General features: G+C 37.5%; 1 protein-coding gene across 1 annotated transcript in view; it reads right to left on the bottom strand.

Moving 5' to 3' along the window:
• The window catches only part of TTC6 (tetratricopeptide repeat domain 6), a 193727-nt gene that overhangs the window by 19493 nt on the left and 151445 nt on the right, over nucleotides 1-22789 (bottom strand). Inside the window, exons 21-26 of the mRNA XM_055556203.1 lie at nucleotides 22451-22585; nucleotides 19464-19613; nucleotides 18491-18631; nucleotides 16890-17003; nucleotides 13631-13750; nucleotides 3916-3989 (exon numbers count right to left, since the gene is read on the bottom strand). Of these exons, the coding sequence (XP_055412178.1) occupies nucleotides 3916-3989; nucleotides 13631-13750; nucleotides 16890-17003; nucleotides 18491-18631; nucleotides 19464-19613; nucleotides 22451-22585 (734 nt within the window). The remainder of the gene's footprint in view (nucleotides 1-3915; nucleotides 3990-13630; nucleotides 13751-16889; nucleotides 17004-18490; nucleotides 18632-19463; nucleotides 19614-22450; nucleotides 22586-22789) is intronic.

Raw genomic sequence — 22789 nt, 5'->3', positions numbered from 1 at the left:
GTCATAAACAGAAGGCAACCATAAAGATAAATAAATATTGGAGTTGGATAGTACGGTTTGCAGAAAACTAAACCTAAGAGCTGTACCATCTATCATGAAGTGTGGGGAAGATGCTAAAGACTAACTCTTAGCTGAGACTTTCTCCTTGATGTGTTCAGAAGGTTTGAGAAAGAATTCACTTTGAAACTGAAAAGCAATCCAGTTTGCCATAATGTGATTCAATTTTTTTGAATGCTTGTGCATGCCATGAAAAATAACAGAGGTGCTGATGATATTTCCCCCGTGTTTTGGCAAACACTGTCCAAAAATGTATACCAAGTGTTGTGCCAGAAGATGACAAAAGAGTCAACAGGAAAGCACCAAGAGAGCTTGACATTACAAACAGGAACCAGTTAACACTCATGTATATGAGACAGCTGGTACCTTCTGAGTTCACTCCGTGGATTCTCACAAAGAAAACACGGGCTCCCCTCCCTCAAGCAGTTTAGAGTGAAACTGTCCTCCTCTTTCCTGATAACTGGCACTATTTGAGAAGTAAAAGTTCACTGAATACAAGGTTACAATGCTTGTAGCCACTTTCTCACTGTATTACAGAAATAACTCTAGCCTAGATAATGAACTCTTTATCAAGAATAATTACACAGTAGTAATTTGCATTTCTATATAAAATGCATTTAGCGGATAGGTTTTTAACGGCCACTGCTTCCCTGGTTGGCTCAGATGGTAAAGAAACTGCCTTCAAGGCAGAAAACCCGCGTTCAATTCCTGGGTCTGGAAGATCTCCTGAAGGAGGGCAAGGCAACCAACTCCAGTATTCTTGCCTGGAGAATCCCCATGGACAGAGGAGCCTGGTGGGCCACAGTACATGGGGTCTCAAAGAGTCAGACACGTTTGAGCAACAACACTTGAACTGTTCACTTTCATTTCTATCTCTAGGTAGTGAGCTACTTATTTATGATGCATACCTATGGTGACCATGTAAATGGAAATTTTCAGGGCAACCCAGGTCTCTCATATTCTTCCCACAAATCACCGAAATGTTTCTAGTATGCTTACATCCAAATTGTATCATACACATTGCTTCCCTCTTATCCAGAGGGAATTTTAAAATCCTTTGTGAGTATATATGCCAATATATAGTTTAAAAAACATAATTTCACACTTTGAATCATCAAACCAATTTTAAAAGGAAAAATGAGGCAATGAATTGAAGTTATTTTTCGACATACATCTAGTTATCAGCACTAATGTTTAACAAACATCTAGTCTATTCAGACTAAGTAAACAATCATTAAACCTTAAACCTGGGGAGGGACCTTGAAAGGCACCTAGCAACCTCTTCAAAGCTGATAATATCTAAAAATCAAGTCCAGAGGAGGTGATGGAGCCAAAGCCAGAGACACCACCCCCAACCCCCTACACCAGTAGGAAATAACATAGACTCGGCAACTTCATTTTTCTGAAGATGGGTATGTCACACAATGTCCTGTAGATTAGGGCTCCTGTTAAATAATCACATGATGGTTTAAAAATGGAAAAATGTGGCAGAGTGTCTGCTATATCAGGGTACACAATCACTGGCACATGAACTGTTAAAACATCAATTACACAAACACAAAAGTATGTTAGTTTTTCTAAAATAAAAAGTGTCTCTATAAATCTAAAATAACGTGATCACCGAAGGAAGGTGTGTGACTCTCATTATGGTGTCTATTAACTAAGGACCAGGTGCTGAGCTGGCAGGTTAGGCCACAGACACCAAGGCCCACCGCGTTTTCCAAATGAAACATATACGTGACCAGATGTGCCCTACTGGGTTGTACAAATAAATCATAAATACCTCCCCAAACTAAAGAATGTGGCCTGCAGAGTCGAAGATTCAGAAATATTTCATGCAAATATAAGAAGAGTGAAATAAATGTGAAGTAAAAAGTGGATAGAATATATAACTCTGAGCCATCAGGCTCTCCCTCTGTGACTTTTTTTTTTTTAATCTTAAGGTGGCTTTCTCAAAGAGATCTAAAAATTAACTCTACCATAATACTTTCAGTGACCCAATTGGGCAACAAGTAGGATATTCAGCCTAAGGAATGCTGTCTCCTAGCAACCACAAGAGTGAGAGCCAGAGATATACAAAGGCACACTTCAAAAGTCTGCAACCCCACGAGTTCAAAGATCAAAGCCCTAAAGTTTACAGATTTATTCCTTTTAAAAATTTTTCCAAATGGGAGAATTTTTACTTTCTCTACTATGAAACATCAATAGTGAATCTCATTATTTACAAGCCATGCTGCTGAAGTAATAAATATGTTATAGCTCAACTTGAAAAGCAAAAATATTTTTCTTGAAATAAATATAACCAATCACTAAACATTCCTTACTGTTAAATTTAGTAAAACTGTTAAAACACATGGAATTGGGATGCTGAGTTATCAGAATTGTACTGTTGATTTAATTCTACTTTTATTAAAAGACAATAGAGATTCTGGTGGGATGATGAAAGTTGGTTATTTGGAATTGCAAAGCAGTTTCAGCTTAAGGAGGCCCCGCCATATATACCCAAGTGACTACATTTCATAAAGGAGATCAGGACCTGACACATAGAAAAATTTACTGACTCTAACAGTTGCAAAACACAGGAATGAGGCTGAGAAAATTCTGGTGTCTGGTTTTGGTTTTAAGAGAATTCAGTGACCTCAGACATTTCTGGTCTCCACTCGCCCACCAAAACAAACACATCAGTCATTATTATTCCATTTCTTTTTAAGAATGGCAATTACTTAAAGAGATGAATTGTACAAAGATGCTGTATTAAAATAGACAATGATGTGACTATGCTTTTTGCCTGTATAAATTAAAAGGTCTGAGACCAGTTTGGGCCTTTTAACCAAATATACCTTTACAAGCTCCAGTAATTATACTACCATATTCATAAAATTGAAAAAATATAACTCTCATAGAGAAACCATACCTATACTAGTTATGTCCTAAAAGAGGGGAAAAAAGAATGTTAGTTTTCTAAGTAATTCAAACTATGTTCTACTGCCTAAAAAGTATATTTACAGAGTCGACTTGCTGTCCTAATTTTCTCATCCAAGTAACTACTATTATTTCACTCATGAAAAATGCTGTAAACTATTACTTAACTAAATACATTCTATTTCACATTAAAAAGTGAAATTCATGTGCTGAATTTCTATGCTTTTAAAAGTAAAATGTCCAGAAATTAATTTTTTTATATCAAATTTATGGGCAGAAATGTAAGCTATAAATTATAGTTAGCAAAATCAATCTAATATTATTTCAGAGTAAATTTTAAACTGATCTTCTATATTTTAGCCTTGTTACTATTCTTTTCTCCTCTTCTATAATGTACTTATTTTTTTACAATAATACCAGAAACAAGTAACATATTTTAAGCAATTTTAAGTAATGTGTTTTTTGTAGATTTCATTATATTTTATAGATATTTACTGGTATATTTTAATTAGTTTTAGTTTTAGAAATGCTTTTTAAAGGTAAAATTTTCTTGAAAATATTTTACTAAATCAACCTCTCTTCTAGGAAACAGACTTTTTAAAAGTTAGCTCCATTTAATGAACAAAGTTAATTATTCTATTCTTAGATATTTCAAGCTATTCATGATTTCATTCTGTGTATTACCAAGGTCCTTTCCAATAAGTGGACCTGAATCATACAGATACCCCCAATGCTATCTATCAGCAGGCATTTACTTGCTGATTTGGCTAAAATAGTTTGAGAAACTTAGCTGTGGTTCCCACTTCCATACAGTGATTCTCTGTGTCTCCCCCCATTTTTTTACTCTGTCACTTCCATAATATTCTCCTCTGTTTCTCCTATTATAAATCTGCCGGTCCCACTCGCTCTCACTTCAACATGAATCGCACTCCATACCTGTGATAGCACACAGCAGCAGCTTGACATAGGCTCACGTTAGTCTTGCTTATCAGTGCAGCTTGTTTAAAATCCTGAAAGAGTTTTACAAATTTCTGTTAATTTTACCACATTATCTTTCGGGTTTTCATAAACTTCCTCCTAATTTTGATTCTACCACAAATAAATTTTATACAATCCTTAAAATATACATCTTCTTTAAAACTTTATGTTCTCCTTTTAGTATCACACGAGAATACTATAACCCAATACAGAATACCATAACCAAAACTCACTCAGAACCTGGCACTACTGTTTCCACTCTTCTTGTGGTTTTGCCTGGTATTGTAATGAGGTATCACACTTACTTTCTTTTTCATTGTTTCCCCTCCCCCACCCCCCCAGTGAACACAACCAGAGACTTCTGTATCCAGACAGAAATAGAAATTTGCCTGCAGAGACTCTTAGGACTATAGGACAGATAAGCACTTGGGCCAGACCCTATAACTGCAACTCTTGTGTGGATTAGCTAAGGTAGCTCCTACCTGGGCAACCCACACTTAGGGGAAAATGTGTCATTTTGTCCAGAGATCCTAGAAGCCTCCAGAAAAGGAGCAGTGGAAATGTTAACTGCAACAGGTAAAGTCAGGGCAGTCAGTTGGAATGGACTTGAATGGTACTGGTTGGGCTTAGTCGCTCAGTCGTGTCCAACTCTTTGTGACCCCATGGACTGTAGCCCGCCAGACTCTTTTGACCATGGGGATTCTCCAGGCAAGAATACTGGTGTGGGTTGCCATGCCCTCCTCCAGGGGATCTTCCCAACCCAAGGGTCAAATCCACATCTCCTGCATTGCAGGCAGATTCTTTACCATCTGAGCCACCAGGGAAGCCCAAATGGTACTGGGGAAGAGGTTAAAAGAATTAAAAGCACTAACTCTGCCTAAGATCCTGATGCTGTGACCTGAACACTGTTCTCTATTGGACACCAGAGATGTGCTGTCTGAAGCTCTTTAGTTTTTCAAAGCCCTACAAAAACAACTGAAACCTGAAGCAAAATAAGAATACCACTGAGTCAGTTCAGTTCACTTCAGTTGCTCTGTTGTGTCCGACTCTTTGTGACCCGATGAATCACAGCATGTCAGGCCTCCCTGTCCATCACCAACCCCCCAGAGTTCACCCAAATTCATGTGCATCGAGTCGGTGATGCCATCCAGCCATCTCATCCTCTGTCGTCCCCTTCTCCTCCTGCCCCCAATCCCTCCCAGCATCAGGGTCTTTTCCAATGAGTCAACTCTTCGCATGAGGTGGCCAAAGTATTGGAGTTTCAGCCTCAGCATCAGTCCTTCCAATGAACACTCAGGACTGGTCTCCTTCAGAATGGACTGGTTGGATCTCCTTGCAGTCCAAGGGACTTGCAAGAGTCTTCTCCAGCACCACAGTTAAAAAGCATCAATTCTTCAGCACTCAGCTTTCTTCACAGTCCAACTCTCACATCCATACATGACCACTGGAAAAGCCATAGCCTTGACTACATGGACCTTTGTTGGCAAAGTAATGTCTCTGCTTTTTAATATGCTACATACGTTGGTCATAACTTTACTTCCAAGGAGTAGGTGTCTTTTAATTTCATGGCTGCAATCACCATCTGAAGTGATTTTGGAGCCCAAAAAAATAAAGTCTGACACTGTTTCCACTGTTTCCCCATCTATTTCCCATGAAGTGATAGGACCAGATGCCATGATCTTAGTTTTCTGAATGTTGAGCTTTAAGCCAACTTTTTCACTCTCCACTTTCACTTTCATCAAGAGGCTGTTTAGTTCCTCTTCACTTTCTGCCATAAGGGTGGTGTCATCTGCATATCTGACGTTATTGATATGTCTCCCAGCAATCTTGATTCCAGCTTGGGCTTCTTCCAGCCCAGCATTTCTCATGATGTACTCTGCATATAAGTTAAATAAGCAGGGTGACAATATACAGCCTTGATGTACTCCTTTTCCTATTTGGAACCAGTCTGTTGTTCCATGTCCAGTTCTAACTGTTGCTTCCTGACCTGCATATAGGCTTCTCAAGAGGCAGATCAGGTGGTCTGGTATTCCCATCTCTTTCAGAATTTCCCAGAGTTTATTGTGATCCACACAGTCAAAGGCTTTGGCATAGTCAATCAAGCAGAAATAGATGTTTTTCTGGAACTCTCTTGCTTTTTCCATGATCCAGCAGATGTTGGCAATTTGATCTCTGGTTCCTCTGCCTTTTCTAAACCAGCTTGAACATCTGGAAGTTCACGGTCCACATATTGCTGAAGCCTGGCTTGGAAAATTTTGAGCATTACTTTACTAGCGTGTGAGATGAGTGCAATTGTGCGGTAGTTGGAGCATTCTTTGGCATTGCCTTTCTTTGGGACTGGAATGAAAACTGACCTTTTCCAGTCCTGTGGCCACTGCTGAGTTTTCCAAATTTGCTGGCATATTGAGTGCAGCACTTTCATAGCATCATCTTTCAGGATTTGAAATAGCTCAACTGGAATTCCATCACCTCCACTAGCTTTGTTCGTAGTGATGCTTTTTAAGGCCCATTTGAGTTCACATTCCAGGATGTCTGGCTCTAGGTGAGTGATCACACCATCATGATTATCTGGGTTGTGAAGGTCTTTTTTGTACAGTTCTACTGTGTATTCTTGTCACCTCTTCTTAATATCTTCTGCTTCTGTTAGGTCCATACCATTTCTGTCCTTTATCGAGCCCATCTTTGCATGAAATGTTCCCTTGGTCTCTCTAATTTTCTTGAAGAGATCTCTAGTCTTTCCCATTCTGTTTTCTTCTATTTCTTTGCATTGATAGCTGAGAAAGGCTTTCTTATCTCTTCTTGCTATTCTTTGGAACTCTGCATTCAGATGCTTATATCTTTCCTTTTCCCCTTTGCTTTTCGTTTCCCTTCTTTTCACAGCTATTTGTAAGGCCTTCTCAGACTGCTATTTTGCTTTTTTGCATTTCTTTCCCTGGGAATGGTCTTGATCCCTGTCTCCTGTACAATGTCATGAACTTCCATCCATAGTTCATCAGGTACTTTGTCTATCAGATCTAGTCCCTTAAGTCTATTTCTCACTTCCACTGTATAATCATAAGGGATTTGATTTAGGTCATACCTGAAGGTCTAGTGGTTTTCCCTGCTTTCTTCAATTTAAGTCTGAATTTGGCAATAAGGAGTTCATGATGAGCCACAGTCAGCTCCCGGTCTTGTTTTTGCTGACTCTATACAGCTTCTCCATCTTTGGCTGCAAGGAATATAATCAGTCTGATTTCGATGTTGACCATCTGGTGATGTCCATGTGTAGAGTCTTCTCTTGTGTTGTTGGAAGAGGGTGTTTGCTATGACCAGTGCATTCTCTTGGCAAAACTCTATTAGTCTTTGTCCTGCTTCATTCTGTATTCCAAGGCCAAATTTGCCTGTTACTCCAGGTGTTTCTTGACTTCCTACTTTTGCATTCCAGTCCCCTACAATGAAAAGGACATATTTTTTGGGTGTTAGGTCTAAAAGGCCTTGTAGGTCTTCATAGAACTGTTCAGCTTCAGCTTCTTCAGGGTTACTGGTTGGAACATAGTCTTGGATCACCGTGATACTGAATGGTTTGCCTTGGAAATGAACAGAGATTATTCTGTCATTTTTGAGATTACATCCAAGTACTGCATTTCAGACTCTTTTGTTGACCATGATGGCTACTCCATCTCTTCTAAGGGATTCTTGCCCACAGTAGTAGATATAATGGTCATCTGAGGTAAATTCACCCATTCCAGTCCATTTTAGTTCGCTGATTCCTAGAATGTCCACGTTCACTCTTGCCATCTCCTGTTTGACCACTTCAAATTTGCCTTGATTCATGGACCTAACATTCCAGGTTCCTATGCAATAGAGGGCATCAACTCAAGCTAGTGAGATGCAAAATATTCCCCAGACATTTACCCCTTCATAGAATTTCTGCCACTCAGAGTCAAATTGGTTGACAGAAACGCGCAGCCATCTCGTTTTCTTCGGATCTGCCCACTGTAACTGGCTTAGAAAGTTTTCAAGAAAACGTTTCCTTCCCAAGGAGAATAGCACTAAACTGAAACAAATAAAATGTTTAAATAAACGTCTACATATCAAAAGACCATGTCAACTGCAATGAGACTTATATGTATAGGCATGTGTGAGTGTGAGTGTGAAAGGGAAAATGAAGTTGTTCAGTCGTGTCCGACTCTTTGCAACCCCATGGACTGTAGCCTACCAGGATCCTCCATCCATGGGATTTCCCAGGCAAGAGTACTAGAGTGGGTTGCCATTTCCTTCTCCAGAGGATCTTCCCAACCCAGGGATTGAACCCAGGTCTCCTGCATTGTAGGCAGATGCTTTACCATCTGAGCCACCAGGGAAGTCCTAGGTATGTCCATAGATATTTGTACATATACCCATAAATAATGTGAGATACAGATTGATTTCAATGTTTGCCATAATGTGGGATTATGGAATTATATCTCATAATTTGGGAACTCAAAAAATAAGAGTTCAACACCAGTGAAGGAATAAAAATGGAATAAGCAAGGAAATGAAAAATAAAAACGACTCTGCTTTTTCCCAGAGGACTGCTTCAGCAAGAATCTTTTGGGCAGTTTTGGTTAAGAACTCACTTGACCAAACTAGACTTAGGGAGGACCCTAACCTCCTGTGGAGTGACTAAAGGAAACTTTAGTTTCCAGACTCCCTTCCCACTTCCAGAAGGCTGGGTAAGAGCACTCTACAGTCTTAAAAGCTAAGCGTCAGACTTCTAGTTTCCACTTCACTAGAGAGAACTCAACCATGAGGCTAGTCTCCCTCCTCCCTCTATTCCTGCATCATCTTCCCCTCTCCCTTCTCCTTCCACAAAGCTTACTGTTTAATGGGGGTAGAATAAGTTCTCTGCTAATACCAGGGGTGGAAGAGGGAGCAGTAGTGTCAAACTGAGCCCTCTGGGATGCTACTATAGGAGAAGGGTATCAGTCCAGACCCATCTGAGAATATGAACTCCCCACTTAGACTTCTGAAGCATATTTTGATGCTACATGGAATTATCTGGAAGAAAATAAGAAATTTATTGTCTAGACAAATATAATCTAATGAATATTCTACCAGGTATTTCCCCCAAGAGGATTTTCTTTTTCCTTTTTGCTGAAAAGAAGTCAAACTTACAACTGTAACTGAGATTTCATTACAAACTTTCCCATTAATTTGGCCTAACAATTCCAGTTCAAATGCCACACTCTATTTCCTGTGTTCTAATGAAGGGCACACAACTATCAATTAATACATTTTCAGCTCTTGTCCTACTTGATCTCTCTGTTAATCAATCATCCCCACTAAGAATGTTTCCCTGTGTAGGTTTTCTGACTCTGCTCTCTCTAGGTTCTGCATTTAGCCCTCTTATTATTCAGTCATGTGTTTCTTCATTGGTCTGCCTCAGCAATCGTCTTTTTTTTAATATTTCAAATTAATTTTTTAAATTTACACAGGGGAAAAACTTTTTTTGCCTTTAATTGCAAGCATATCTTGTTTTATTGAGCTTCGCAGATACTGCACTTTGTACAAATTGTGCAATCTTGCCTCAAGCAAGTCTATTGGCACCATTTTTTCAACAGCATTTGTTCAGTTCGTGTCTCTGTATCATATTCTGGTAATTCTCATAATATTTCAAACATTTTCATTATTATTGTAGTTGTTATGGTAGTTTGTGATCCTCAATGATCCTTGATGTTTCTACTGCAAAAAGATTGCAACTAACTGAAGGCTCAGATGATGGTTAACATTTTTTTATCAATAAAGTACTTTTTAACTAAGATAGGTCCATTTTTAAGACATAATGCTATTGCACACTTAATAGACTACAGCATTGTACAAATATAACTTTTATATGAAGCAAAACAATTAATGGGAGTTACTTTATCGCTATGTTTGCTTTATTGCTGGAACCAAACCTACAATATCTCCAAGGCAAGCCTGTAGTGTTTGCAGGGCATGTTTTTTTCCCCAGTCTTTTTACTTTTACCCTTCTATATCTTATATCTAAAGTCTGTTTCTTGCAGCCAGAATATTGTTGGGACTTTTTAAAAATTCTAATCTAACATCCTCGCTATTTCAATTGGGGTATTTGGAGAATTTCCGTTTAATGTAACTGCTGATAAGGTTGGATTTAGGTCTACCATTTATTGCCTGTTTTCTGCTGGTCTCCTCCATTTCTGTTCCTTTGTGTTCTCTTTCCAGACTTATCTGGGATTATTTTAAATTTTTTAATATTCCATTTTAATTAATCTACTCTTTTTGACTGTGGAGGTCACATTTGAGAAGAAACCTGGAATAAAAGGTCATGAACCATATACAGATCAATAGGAGGAGTGTTTTCCACATAGGGAATAGCTTGTGTGAGGACCCTGAGGCAGGGAGGGAGCCTGGGATTTCCAAGGCATAGCAAAAGGCCACAGAGGAGTAACCTGAGTGGAGAAAAGACGAACATTGACAATGAAGTCAGATCAGTGAGCAGCAGTCAGGTCACTGGGGTCTTGGTTGGCTACAGTCAAGAGTTCAGATTTTGGCCTAAGTGCGATGGGAAGTCCCTGGAGAGCTCTGAGCCGAGGAGTAGCTTGCTCTGCTTTATGTTTTTCAGAGGCATCTCTGGCTGCTGTGTGAACAGCACGTAGAGGGACAAGAGCAGAAGCAGCGAGTCCAGATGGAAAGCTACTGCAGGAACCCAAGCAGGAGAAGGTAGAGGCTGGAAGGAGGAGGAGAGCAGGGGTAAAAAAATGAGAAATGACTGAATTCAAGATATGTTTTGATGGTAGAGCTGACCACACTGGTTCATGATTTAGACACGGGGTGTGAGAAAAGAGAGAGGTCAAGAATGATTCCCACCAGACCGTGAGCTCCTCAAGGACTGGAAATCTGTCTTATTTGTCTCCATATCTTCAATGTCAATGTTAGTACCAATCCTGTCTGAAGGAATACAGGATTTGGAATCAGGAGAGATCTAAGTTCAAATCTTGTCCCAGTACTTCCTGGTTGACTCAGTTCAGTTCAGTTCAGTCACTCAGTTGTGTCCGACTCTTTGCAACCCCATGAACCACAGCACGCCAGGCCTCCCTGTCCATCACCAACTCCCAGAGTCCACCCAAACCTATGTCCATTGAGTCAGTGATGCCATCCAGCCATCTCATCCTCTGTCATCCCCTTCTCCTCCTGCCTTCAATCTTTCCCAGCATCAAGGTCTTTTCAAATGAGTCAGCTCTTCGCATCAGGTGGCCAAAGTATTAGAGTTTCAGCTTCAATGTCAGTCCTTCTAATGAACACCCAGGACTGATTTTCTTTAGGATGGACTGGTTGGATTTCCTTGCAGTCCAAGCGACTCTCAAGAGTCTTCTCCAACACCACAGTTCAAAAGAATAAATTCTTCGGCACTCAGCTTTCTTTACAGTCCAACTCTAACATCTATACGTGACTACCGGAAAAAACCAGAGCCTTGACTAGACGAACCTTTGTTGACAAAGAAATGTCTCTGCTTTTTAATATGCTATCTAGGGTGGTCATAACTTTCCTTCCAAGGAGTAAGTGTCTTTTAATTTCATGGCTGCAGTCACCATCTGCAGTGATTTTGGAGCCCAGAAAAATAAAGTCAGCCACTGTTTCCCCATCTACTTGCCATGAAGTGATGGGACCAGATGCCATGATCTTAATTTTCTGAATACTGGGATTTAAGCCAATTTTTGACTCTCCTCTTTCACTTTCATCAAGAGGCTCTTTAGTTCTTCTTCACTTTCTGCCATAAGGGTGGTGTCATCTGCATATATGAGGTTATTGATATTTCTCCCAGCAGTCTTGAATTTAGCTTGTGCTTTCTCCAGCCCAGCGTTTCTCATGATGTACTCTGCATATAAGTTAAATAAGCAGGGTGATGATATACAGACTTGACGCACTCCTTTTCCTATTTGGAACCAGTCTGTTGTTCCATGTCCAGTTCTAACTGTTGCTTCCTGACCTGCATCCAGGTTTCTCAAAAGGCAGGTCAGGTGGTCTGGTATTCCCATCTCTTTCAGAATTTCCCAGAGTTTATTGTTATCCACACAGTCAAAGGCTTTGGCATAGTCAATAAAGCAGAAATAGATGTTTTTCTGGAACTCTCTCACTTATTCAATAACCTCTTTAGAATATCAGCTTCCTCATCCGTAAGTTACAATTGTAAATCATGCAGTATTGTTGAGAACATGGCAGGTATAACTGTACAATAACTCAAGTTAATGTTGCTGTTAAGTACTAAAGGAATACTTAGGTGGGTAGTAACATGGGCCCTGTATTTAATTCTCCAACAGCTGAAGTCTTTTGCTTCCAAACTTCATTTTCCTCACTTTCTCCACCCAACACTATTGCCCAGAGTCTCGTAGCTTTTTTGCCTATTCCAAAGACATTCTTTAGCTTTCCCTACCTGAGGGAATTCCAAAGGGCACATCTCAAAACCAAAACCTAAGGGAGTTCAACTCTTGAGATTACATTTCACCATAGTATAAATTGGCTTCCCTGGCGGCTCAGTGGTAAAGAATCCACCTGCCAAGCAGGAATCCACCTACCACATGCCAAGTTCAGTTTCTGGGTCTGGAAGATTCCCTGGGAAGGAAATGGCAACCCCCTCCAGTATTCTTGCTTGAGAAATCTCACAGACAGAAAAGCCTGGTAGGCTGAAGTGCATGTGGTCAGAAAGAGTCAGACACAAATTGTAACCGAGCACGAACACGATTATGTAAACTGCCTAGAATACAGTATCTCAGTCACTTCTTTAATAATAAGTAATTCTGTGGCACAGAATCTCAAAAGATGGCTCCAGAAGTTGAAAAATAATACCAGTTATATTTGGAGGTGAAAAAACAGGAAACACTCCCTTACATAATTGTCTGTTGTGGTTCCTGAGAAACACAGAAGAAAAACTACCATTATTTAATGGCAAACTTCAAATTACTATTTGATTTTTGCCTATATCTCTTAATTCCTAATTTAACTCTATATAGACAATACAGATAAAAATGAGAACAGTGAACTTTGTTTCATTATTCTATAAAGAAATCCACCTGTTTCTTATCTGTGTATTGCATATGCTATCTTCTATTGCAATTCTGAGTGCCTGTTCCCACTAACTTAAAAGCCTATTCAGGATGGGGAGCACAGGTATACCTGTGGTGGATTCATTTCGATGTTTGGCAAAACTAATACAATATTGTAAAGTCTAAAAATAAAATAAAATTAAAAAAAAAAACAGCCTATTCCCAGTAACTTATTCTGGGCTGCTATTCTCTGCCCACGTGAAGCAAACAGATTTATTTTGACATATTTTCAATGTGGAATGAGGAAAACTATGAACGAGGAAGAGCACTGAGCAGCAAAGTAAATGACACTTAAATCATTTTAATTTTTGCCTACAGCTAAGACACTTCCTTAGGAGAGATGATAGTCTTGCTATTTCATCAATTTAGAATTTTTTTTACATATTATCTATTCATTTGTATTAAAAAAGTAAAAAAACACTTTTGCAAAGATTCTATCATTCAAAGTACTTCATCACAATTCTCACTAAAGTTGAATTATTGTTCATTAATAATGCCATTTATTATCAAAAAAACTTTTTCACAGGTTTTCAGAAGTGAATATACAAAATCAAGTGGGTTCATTTTTACAAGTAAACAGAAAGGTTTACCTCTAATGCGAAATTGAACTGTTCTAATTCTGCATAGATGAGTCCACGATTAATGAAGGTGTTCAAAGTCACAGTTTCTCCAGCATTAAGAAGAAGCACAATTCCATAATCTGTTAATGCCTAAAAATGAAATAATCACTTACAAGCTAAAGTCAACTCTTTAGAGCATTACTACATTGACCACGGACAAACTAGAACCTCATAATTAGTTCTTTAATGTGACTTAAAATTTAAGGCCGAAAATAATCATTTGTTAGGTTTAATAGGTCCACTTAATTAAATACTATGGATGCTGCTACTTTCTAACAAATGGGGTTCGCTGTGCTTGTACTTCACATGCTATCCTAAGCATTTTTATTGTGCGTGGATTGAAGGGGGCACGCAGCACCCTTCCCCAACTCAACAGTTTCACAAAATGACTATTGACATTAAAGCAGAGCACTTGTTAACCTTTTGAAGTTTAACTGCTTTATAGTGTTTTATTGTTTTCGTCACTGAAACCTAAGTTTTACTGAGGCAGAGATTATTCATTTTGTTCCCCATTGTAAAGCCAGTAACTAGCACCATGCCTGCACTTACTAGGCATTTGATAAATTTTTGTTGAGTGAATAAATCATAAAGCAATGAAAACAGATCTTAATAAAACTAACAAATGAGCACTTGTTGGAAAATTACTTCAATATTCTCTCTTTTAAAGATAGTCTAAGCTGAGAATCATCTCAGAGGACCTTTTTCCATTTGTTATCTTTTTTTTTTTTTCATTCAATAAATAGGTTTTTACTCTGTACCAGGTACTAGGAGTATCCCAAATATCGGTTGGAGCTGAATCTTTTAACTCTGAACATTTTCATTCTGAACACTTTTCCCAGAAGAGCCATATGGTTTCATCAGAAAAGGGCCAAATCATATATGCCTGTAGCATGTGCTAAATGAAAATGCAAATAAATAGTATTTTACTATTTGCTTAGTTAGTGGTTCTCCTCTAGTGTTTTGTGATGGGGAACTCGACATCTAAAAGAACTGTACAATTAAACATCCTATATGTATATTGTGGAATAACTATAAATAACACTGACAGGCTGTAAAAATAATTTATAACACTTGTAAAACAAAACTAGAATGTTTGCAATTTTCCTATCATGGAATCACATAATTAAAACCTGTGTATATATCATGATGCCTTAGAAATCTACTAAGTAGCTGAATATATAACACAAGAGGAAACAAAAGCTTGGAAATTAGATTTCATGAAGGTCACAATGAGCAGGCTTTGTGCTTTGTCTCTACTATTGTTACTAAACTTTCAGTCTTGGGAAAGTTACTTAACATTAAGCCTCAGTTTTCCTATCCACAAAAAATAGAATATTAATAACATCATATTGTTATAGAAGTCCACTTTAAAATATTAGTTTTTTTTAGATTTTTGATATGGACCATTTATTGAATTTATTACAATATTGCTTCTGTTTTATGTTTCAGTTTTTTGGCCCCAGGATATGTGGGATCTTAGCTCCCCAACCAGGGATCAAATCTCCACCCCCTACATTGGAAGGTGAAGTCTTAACCATTGGACTGCCAGGGAAGTCTGTAGTCCTTAAAATATTTGATTGAATGTTGGTAAAGCATTAGCCCAGTGTCTATCACACAATAAGCCCAAAATGGGTGATAACGGTTACTACTTTTATTAACATAAGGGGGTAGGAACCAGACTTCACCTTTTCTTAGTTTTTATGAAACTGTATCTTGGGAGTGCATTTTTTGCACAAAATTACTTGGGTTTGCTTGGTCCTATTATGGCAGGAATGCTGAGAAACAGGTGGAGGGAGAAAAAAGGGAGGAGGTGACACTATAAAATGACATCCGGTCCACGTGCTGGAGGTCAGATGGTTTCACAAAGCCACCTAAAGACTGTTAACCAGAAACAAATCAACCTGTGGATGCCGATACAGGTCCCTATTCCCTGTGGGACTTGGATGTGTTTCTAACCTCTCCCTGTTTCCATTTCTTCATCTGTAAAATGAGCCCATTGGATGAAAAGCATTGGGTACCAGGCCACTCTAAAATAGCCAATATGTTCTTATTCTAGTTAGATTCCCATTTACATAGATTTTCATTTTCCTTATTCATAGAGCACCAGCTCTGATACCAATCAGACAAAACAAAAATAGTACTTCCCCGCCCAGACCCCAACCATTGTTTGCAAGTTCAGGGTTACCCAGAAAAGGCAGGGATAGGGGTGGGGAGGAAGCTGTCAAAGATACCTGCTGTGCAGGTTACTCTAATAAATGATCCTTTAATTGGCTCCTAGAATGGTAACGAGAGCCTGTGTTAAAATTAGTTATTCATTTGTCAGCATTTCTGGAGGAAACCTGAAAATCCAGTTATCGGCAATTTTATATCCGTTTAGACAGAAACAATATTTCTCAACTTCTTTCTTCCATAGGAAATAAATCACTAAATTTCTAAATGTTTTAAACAGATTTAACTTTCCAGGTTTTAAGGAAATTGAGGGAGTGTATCCACACACAACAGCAGGAACACAATGCAGTCTTTTAAAAGAAGGCATCATCAACAATGAAGTGATAGAAACAAAGAAGAGGAGATAGGAGGATAGCAGAAACGGAAGCAAGAAATTGGGCAGAACGCTAAGAAACTACTGATCTGCTCCCCAGTGAGGAATCTTGACTGGAAAAGGACAAAATTGACAAGGAGAGACTGGAGAATGGAGTAAGATTCAAAAATATAAAAAAGGGCTTGCACAGGTAGAATCTGGAACAGGATAAATAGAGAAAAAAGGTTTGCTTCAACCATCAGTTAGGCTTCAAAATGGTTTCTGAGCTGGAAACCATCACTCAAAACTGCCTGCTGCATCTGTGGTCTTAGCACTGTAACAAAATACCTCCCCAGGCTATTCTAGTTAATGTTGAGATTGTGAAGCAAACAATATTGCTAGTGATCACGGCTTAAAAATTCTACACAGAATTTATCAGTGGAAACATTTTTCTCAAATGAGAAACACATAACCCATGTTAATTTACACAGCCCTTAAATGCTTTTATAAGCATTATAAAATTAATTTTCATTTGACGTTGCAGAGATTGTATACGAAAATTTGCTAAGCACTAACAAAAAATTAAATATTCTTTAAAATGGTTCTTTGGCATCTCAAGTTTTGTGTGTATTTCCACAGGAATTATTTTTCCAAAATTGTAACAGAAATAATAAGAAAATACGCTTTAAATATATTTACAAATCTTACCATTTGAAGTTCATTTATCTTGGTGTAACATAATGCTCTGTTATAAAATGCTATATAACTGTTTTTATCCATGTTGATAGCTGTAGTTAAATCTGTAATCGCTAGTTTATAATTCTACAAAGAAAACATAATTAAGTGAGAAGAGTTCATCATAATGGACTTAAATTTAGTTGTAAAATAAATTCTTGATTCTATCGGAGTTTTGGGACTACTCATTTAATCATTCTGTGTATCATCTGTGAAATTAAGACAATCAAGCTAATCTTTTACAGAATTAATTAAGAAGGTCCCTTGGTAGGAACTGTTATTATAGTTTTTCTCATTTGCAAATAAAATTCAATATACAAACAACTATTAACGGTTATCTTTTTTCCATTGTTGCTATATGTATCTGTGTGCTTGGTTGCTCTCTTGTGTCCGACTCTGCAACTCTATGGACTATAGCCTGCCAGACTCTTCTCTCCATGAAATTTTTTAGGCAAGAATACTGGAGTGGGTTGCAATTTCCTATTCCAAGGGATCTTCCCTACCAAGGGATCAAACCTGCGTCTCCTGCATTGACAGCCAGATTCTTTACCACGAACGCCACCCAGGAAGACCCCTGTTGCTATACAGCAAGCAAAAAAATTAATTTCTTACGGATAAAAGAGAAGCAAGCTAATTCACCCAACAAACATTCACCAGAGCCGGCTTGCTTCTGTCATAGTACTGTCATATCACGTAATTGTCATGTTTTCTACCCACGTTCTCTTTTGCTTCTTTTTGATGCTTCCCTGATAACTTAGACATCCATTTTTATAGACAGTAATTTTCACAGAATTAACAGGTAATGCAAGGTCTTACCTTTGTTTTAAGGTATTATTTGCAAAATATTTCATATGAAATATCTACAAAGACATGTCAGAAAAGAAAAATAGGGAGAAAAAAATATGCCAAGAAGCATTAGACATCATAGTGTTGCTCACACCTTTTAATTCAGTAATATCCATTTAGGAACCATAACCTTTGATTTTGTTCCATGTGTATTATTTAAAATAGTAAAATAAAAAAAAATTCAAACAATCCAAATGCCCAACAATAAAGTGGTTAAAATATACTATGATGGAATAGTATGCAGTCATTAAAACTGGTATCATCTTCAACGATTAAATATAAGAAGCAAGGCACAACACAGATTATTTATGTAGCACAGTCCCAGTTTTTGGAAGTATATATTTTATTAGGAAAAAAAGACTACATGAAATACACCAAAATGTTCTCAGGAATTACCATCTGATGGTAGGGAATCAGGTGATTTTAACCTTCTTTATTCCTCATTGTATTTTCCAAATTCTCTATAATGAATACTATTTCCTTAATAAAAATATATAATTAATGCCATTTAAAATATAAATGTCAAAAATAAATATCACTATTTTATGAAAAATCATTAACTGAAATCCCTTTTGATGTACCGTCAAAGTGCAACACCTTCTGTGTAGTTCTGCCTCATTCCATGGCAATTCTCCTTTCACAGAGAGAAAGGGGAAGTGAGTCCCTCCTGGGCATCTGAGCAGCCACACACCCTAAAATACCAGAGCTTAAGGTAGGAAATTCCTTACCCTGCTGTAGTATTTCAGAACTCCTCTGTAGACATAGGCACGCACACTCTGAGGGTAAATTTTGATGGCCTCATTACAACTCAATATTGCTTTGGAGTATCTGCCTTTCAAACCATAGTAGGCTACTCGACTTAAATATGCCTTTTCAGAGAGAGGAAGAAAGCGGAAACAGATTATTTCAGTAAAAGCATCAGTTCTGCCAAAATATATATGGTAGTTGGAACAAATTTATGCCATCCAAAGTTGATATAAATCTGACTTTTTGTCACTCTCTTTTATTAAGAAAACTTCAAACTCACAGAATATTGAAAGAATAGTACAGTGAATACCCATACACCTACCACCTAGATTCAATAATTATTAACATTTTGTAATTTTGTTGTTATCTAATTTTTTCTGAACAATTTGAAAATAAGTTGTAGACATTTTAAAAATTCACCCCAAGTCTTTCAGTATACATCTCCTTTGAAGAAGACATACTCCTACACAACCACACTACCACTGTGTATCTAAAAAAATTCATAGTATTTCCCTAAAATCATCTGATATTTCATCCATATTCAAATTTCATACACTTTTAAAATCAAGATCCAATGGAGTTTCATCTATTGGATTTTATATTGTCTCTATAGTCTCTTAAAAGGCAGGATACAATGTAACAGCAAAGCAAGAAGTAAATAAATTTATTTACATAATATAGTATATAAAATCATAATGATTAATAGGTACATTAAAATATTAACAAATTTATATACATTAAAATTCACAAAGCACTTTTACCTATATAATATCCCTATTGGAAATCATATTTTCAGTTCAATGGAAAATACAGATAATATATAGATTATTAAAACAGCTGTAAAGTAGATAAAAGTAACTGTTACTAACTAATAACAATAACACTTAAAGATTTAATAGTATTAGCAAATTTTTAACACACTCTCCAAACCAGAGCAATCACCCATTTAAATACCTGGTAATGTTTTGGATCAAGGGTAATCGCACGATTGAAATCCAGGATCGAGCCACTCTTATGGAGTTTGACTTTACAAAGCCCACGGTGATAAAAGCTTTCTGCAAAATCAGGATTTGCTTTCACAGCTTTTGTAAAAGAATCAAAAGCCTAGAAGAGCATATGGGTAAAAAGCAAATCATTCAGTGAGTAGAATACATTAGTTAAAAAGTTAATACATTACAGTATATAACTATTATTGAAAAGTTTTTATTTTTTGGTCATTTTAAAGATGTTTTTCCCAGTGAACCTTGTGGAGCCAAAAAAAATGAATGACCCAGGTTTATTATAATTTACAGGTTCCTTTATTCACAGACTAACGTCTACATAATTCATGTTGTTACAATACTTTTGGAGGTGTAATTTTTTTTTTTATTTATGTATTTATTTGGCTGCACCGGGTCTTAGCTGTGGTATGCAGGCTCTTTAGTTGTAGCATATGGGATCTAGATCCCTGACCAGGGATCAAACCTGGGCCCCCTGCATTGGAAGCACTGAGTTTTAGCCACTGGGCCACCAGGGAAGACCCTAAGAGGACTTTAATCATTATGTGTCTTATTGTGGTTCTTCAAAGAAATCACAATTAGTATTTATTATTTCCATGAGGACCAGCAGATACATAGCTACAAAATTTCAAAACAAAAGAACTCCAAAGGTTTTTCTAACATTGTAAAGCAAAACTAGGTTTCCCCTGCTTGTCCAAAGGACTAAGAACATGAAAAATATTTGTAATTAATCTCATATGTATTGTAATTTCTTAATGGAAAACTAATTAAGTGCAATTCTCTTTTAAAGTTATGAAGATACAGGTGGACACCATCCACCATTATGAATATAAGGACTGGAATGGTGTGTGGGTGTGTATGTCTGTGGGTGTGTCTGTGTAGCTGTGAAATATTCAAAAAGAGCTAATGATATGTTATTTACATATTTATCATATCAGTGAAAATTTTGAAATGGAGACTTGTATAAAATAGTCAAATATTATTAGGTTGGTGCAAACATAATTTTGGTTTTTGCACTGTTGAAATTTGCCATTTGATATTGGAATACATTCTTAAGTAAATGTGTTTACATTATGTTATTTTAATACACATTTCTCACTTTATGTTTTTTTGCTAATGATTTATTGCTGTTTATTTTATGTTTATTTTCGATTATAGAAATGATGTTAGACAAAAAGCAAATTTGAGCAATTTTCTTATTGGAGTTCAAAATAGGTCATTAAGCAGCAGAGAAAACTTACAACATCAACAACACTTTTGGCCCAAGAACTGCTAATGAATGTACAGCACAGTGGTGGTTCCAAAAGTTTTGTAAAGGAGACAAGAGACTTGAAGATGAGGAGTGCAGTGGCTGGCCACTGGAAGTTGACCACGAAAATTGAAAACCATCATCAAAGCTGATCCTCTTACAACTACATGAGAAGTTGCCAAAGAACTCAACGTCAACCATTCTACAGTTATTCTTCATTTGAAGCAAATTGGAAAGGTGAAAAAGTTTGATAAGTGGGTGTCTCATGAGCTGACTCAAAATCAAAAACGTTGTCCTGAAGTGTCATCTTCCTTTTATTCTACACAACAACGAACCATTTCTCAATCAGATTGTGACAAAAAGTGGATTTTATACAACTGGCAATGACTTGCTCAGTGGGTGGACAAAGAAGAAGGTCCAAAGCACTTCCCAAAGCCAAACTTGCACCAAGAAAAGGCCATGCTCACGGTTTGGTGCTCCGCTGCTGGTCTGATCCACCGCAGCTGTTTGAATCCCAGTGAAACCATTACATCTGAGAAGTATGCTCAGCAAACCAATGCGATGCACTGAAAACTGCAGCACCCACAGCTGGCATCGGTCAACAGAAAGGGCCCAGTTTTTCTCCATAACAATGCCCGACTGCATGTCGCACAACCCATGCTTCAAAAGTTGAATGAGTTGCGCCACGAAGTTTTGCCTCATCCACCGTATTCACTTGACCTCTTGCCAACGGACTACCACTTCTTCAAGCATCTTGACAACTTTTTGCAGGGAAAACGGTTCCACAACGAGGAGGATGCAGAAAATGCTTTCCAAGAGTTCATCGAATCCTGAAGCACAGATTTTTACACTACAGGAATAAACAAACATTTCTTGTTGGCAAAAATATGTTGTTGTAATGGCTCCTATTTTGATTAATAAAGATGTGTTTGATAAGGAAGAAGAAGCACCAGTCACAGAAGCTGGTGCTCTGTGACAACCTAGAGGGGTAGGATGGGGAAAGAGGTGAGAGGAGGTTTAAGAGTGAGGGGACATATATATACCTATGGCCGATTCATGTTGATGTATGGCAGAAACTGTCACAATGTTCTAGAGTAATTATCCTCCAATTAAAAATAAAATTAAATTAAAAAAATGAGGATTTGTTTGAGCCTAGCTAATAATGATTTAAAGTTCAAGGTCCAAAACTGCAATTACTTTTGCACCAACCTAATAGATAAATACTTAATAATTGAATAAACTGGTTTGCAATGAACCTGGCCATCTTAACAGCCAGTTTGCTCTGATTTTAATTGTTCAGTTGTCAATAAGAGAAATCAGTGTCCTAATCGTTTTCCATTTATCCTGCATGACATTGATGCACTCAATGTACTGACAATATGATAAGTAAATTTATACTAAGTGATGAAATTATTTTGCTATAATAATTTCTTACAATTAGATTTATTGTTTTGGTGGGAAACACGCATTAGTCTTTGGAATATTATCAACAAACAAGCATTAATAAAATGTGTTGAATAAATAAGACAATGTAGTAGGTTTTACAGTGTGCAGACTGACTATAGTAAGCCAAGCTTTACCAGAAGCTCTGGTCTAGTCCCTCACCGCTTAGGTGGCCTTTGGAAATGGAACTGAATGTAAGGAAACAATTTCTAAAACCGTGAAAAACTTATATGCCTAAATACACAAAATACCAGTTGTAAGTTGCCTTCTTCCATGTAACAAAGACCCAAGTTATACAGACAGTCTGCTGAAGCTGCTAAGGGATTCGGTCCTTTGTCAGAATAAGAAATGAGATCCAATGCCTTTTTAAACAGTCTCATGGCTTCCTATAATGATTTTAAAAAAGAGAGAGTGAGGGAAGGTAATGTTTCTCTGTAATATTTATTTAACGCAGCAGCCTACCTAGTAAAGGGAATCCTGAGTACACAGCCTTACTCTCATTTGACATGAGGACACACAGATCTGGTAAAGACATGGATCTTGTCAGTGCATGGCGAGCGAGGACCCAGGTGGGGAGTCTGACCTACCCA

Source organism: Bubalus kerabau, chromosome 19 (genome assembly GCF_029407905.1).
Source record: "Bubalus kerabau isolate K-KA32 ecotype Philippines breed swamp buffalo chromosome 19, PCC_UOA_SB_1v2, whole genome shotgun sequence".
NCBI lineage: Eukaryota > Metazoa > Chordata > Mammalia > Artiodactyla > Bovidae > Bubalus > Bubalus kerabau.
The sequence above is the reverse complement of the archived record's forward strand: the minus strand, read 5'-3'. Positions and strand labels throughout refer to the sequence as shown.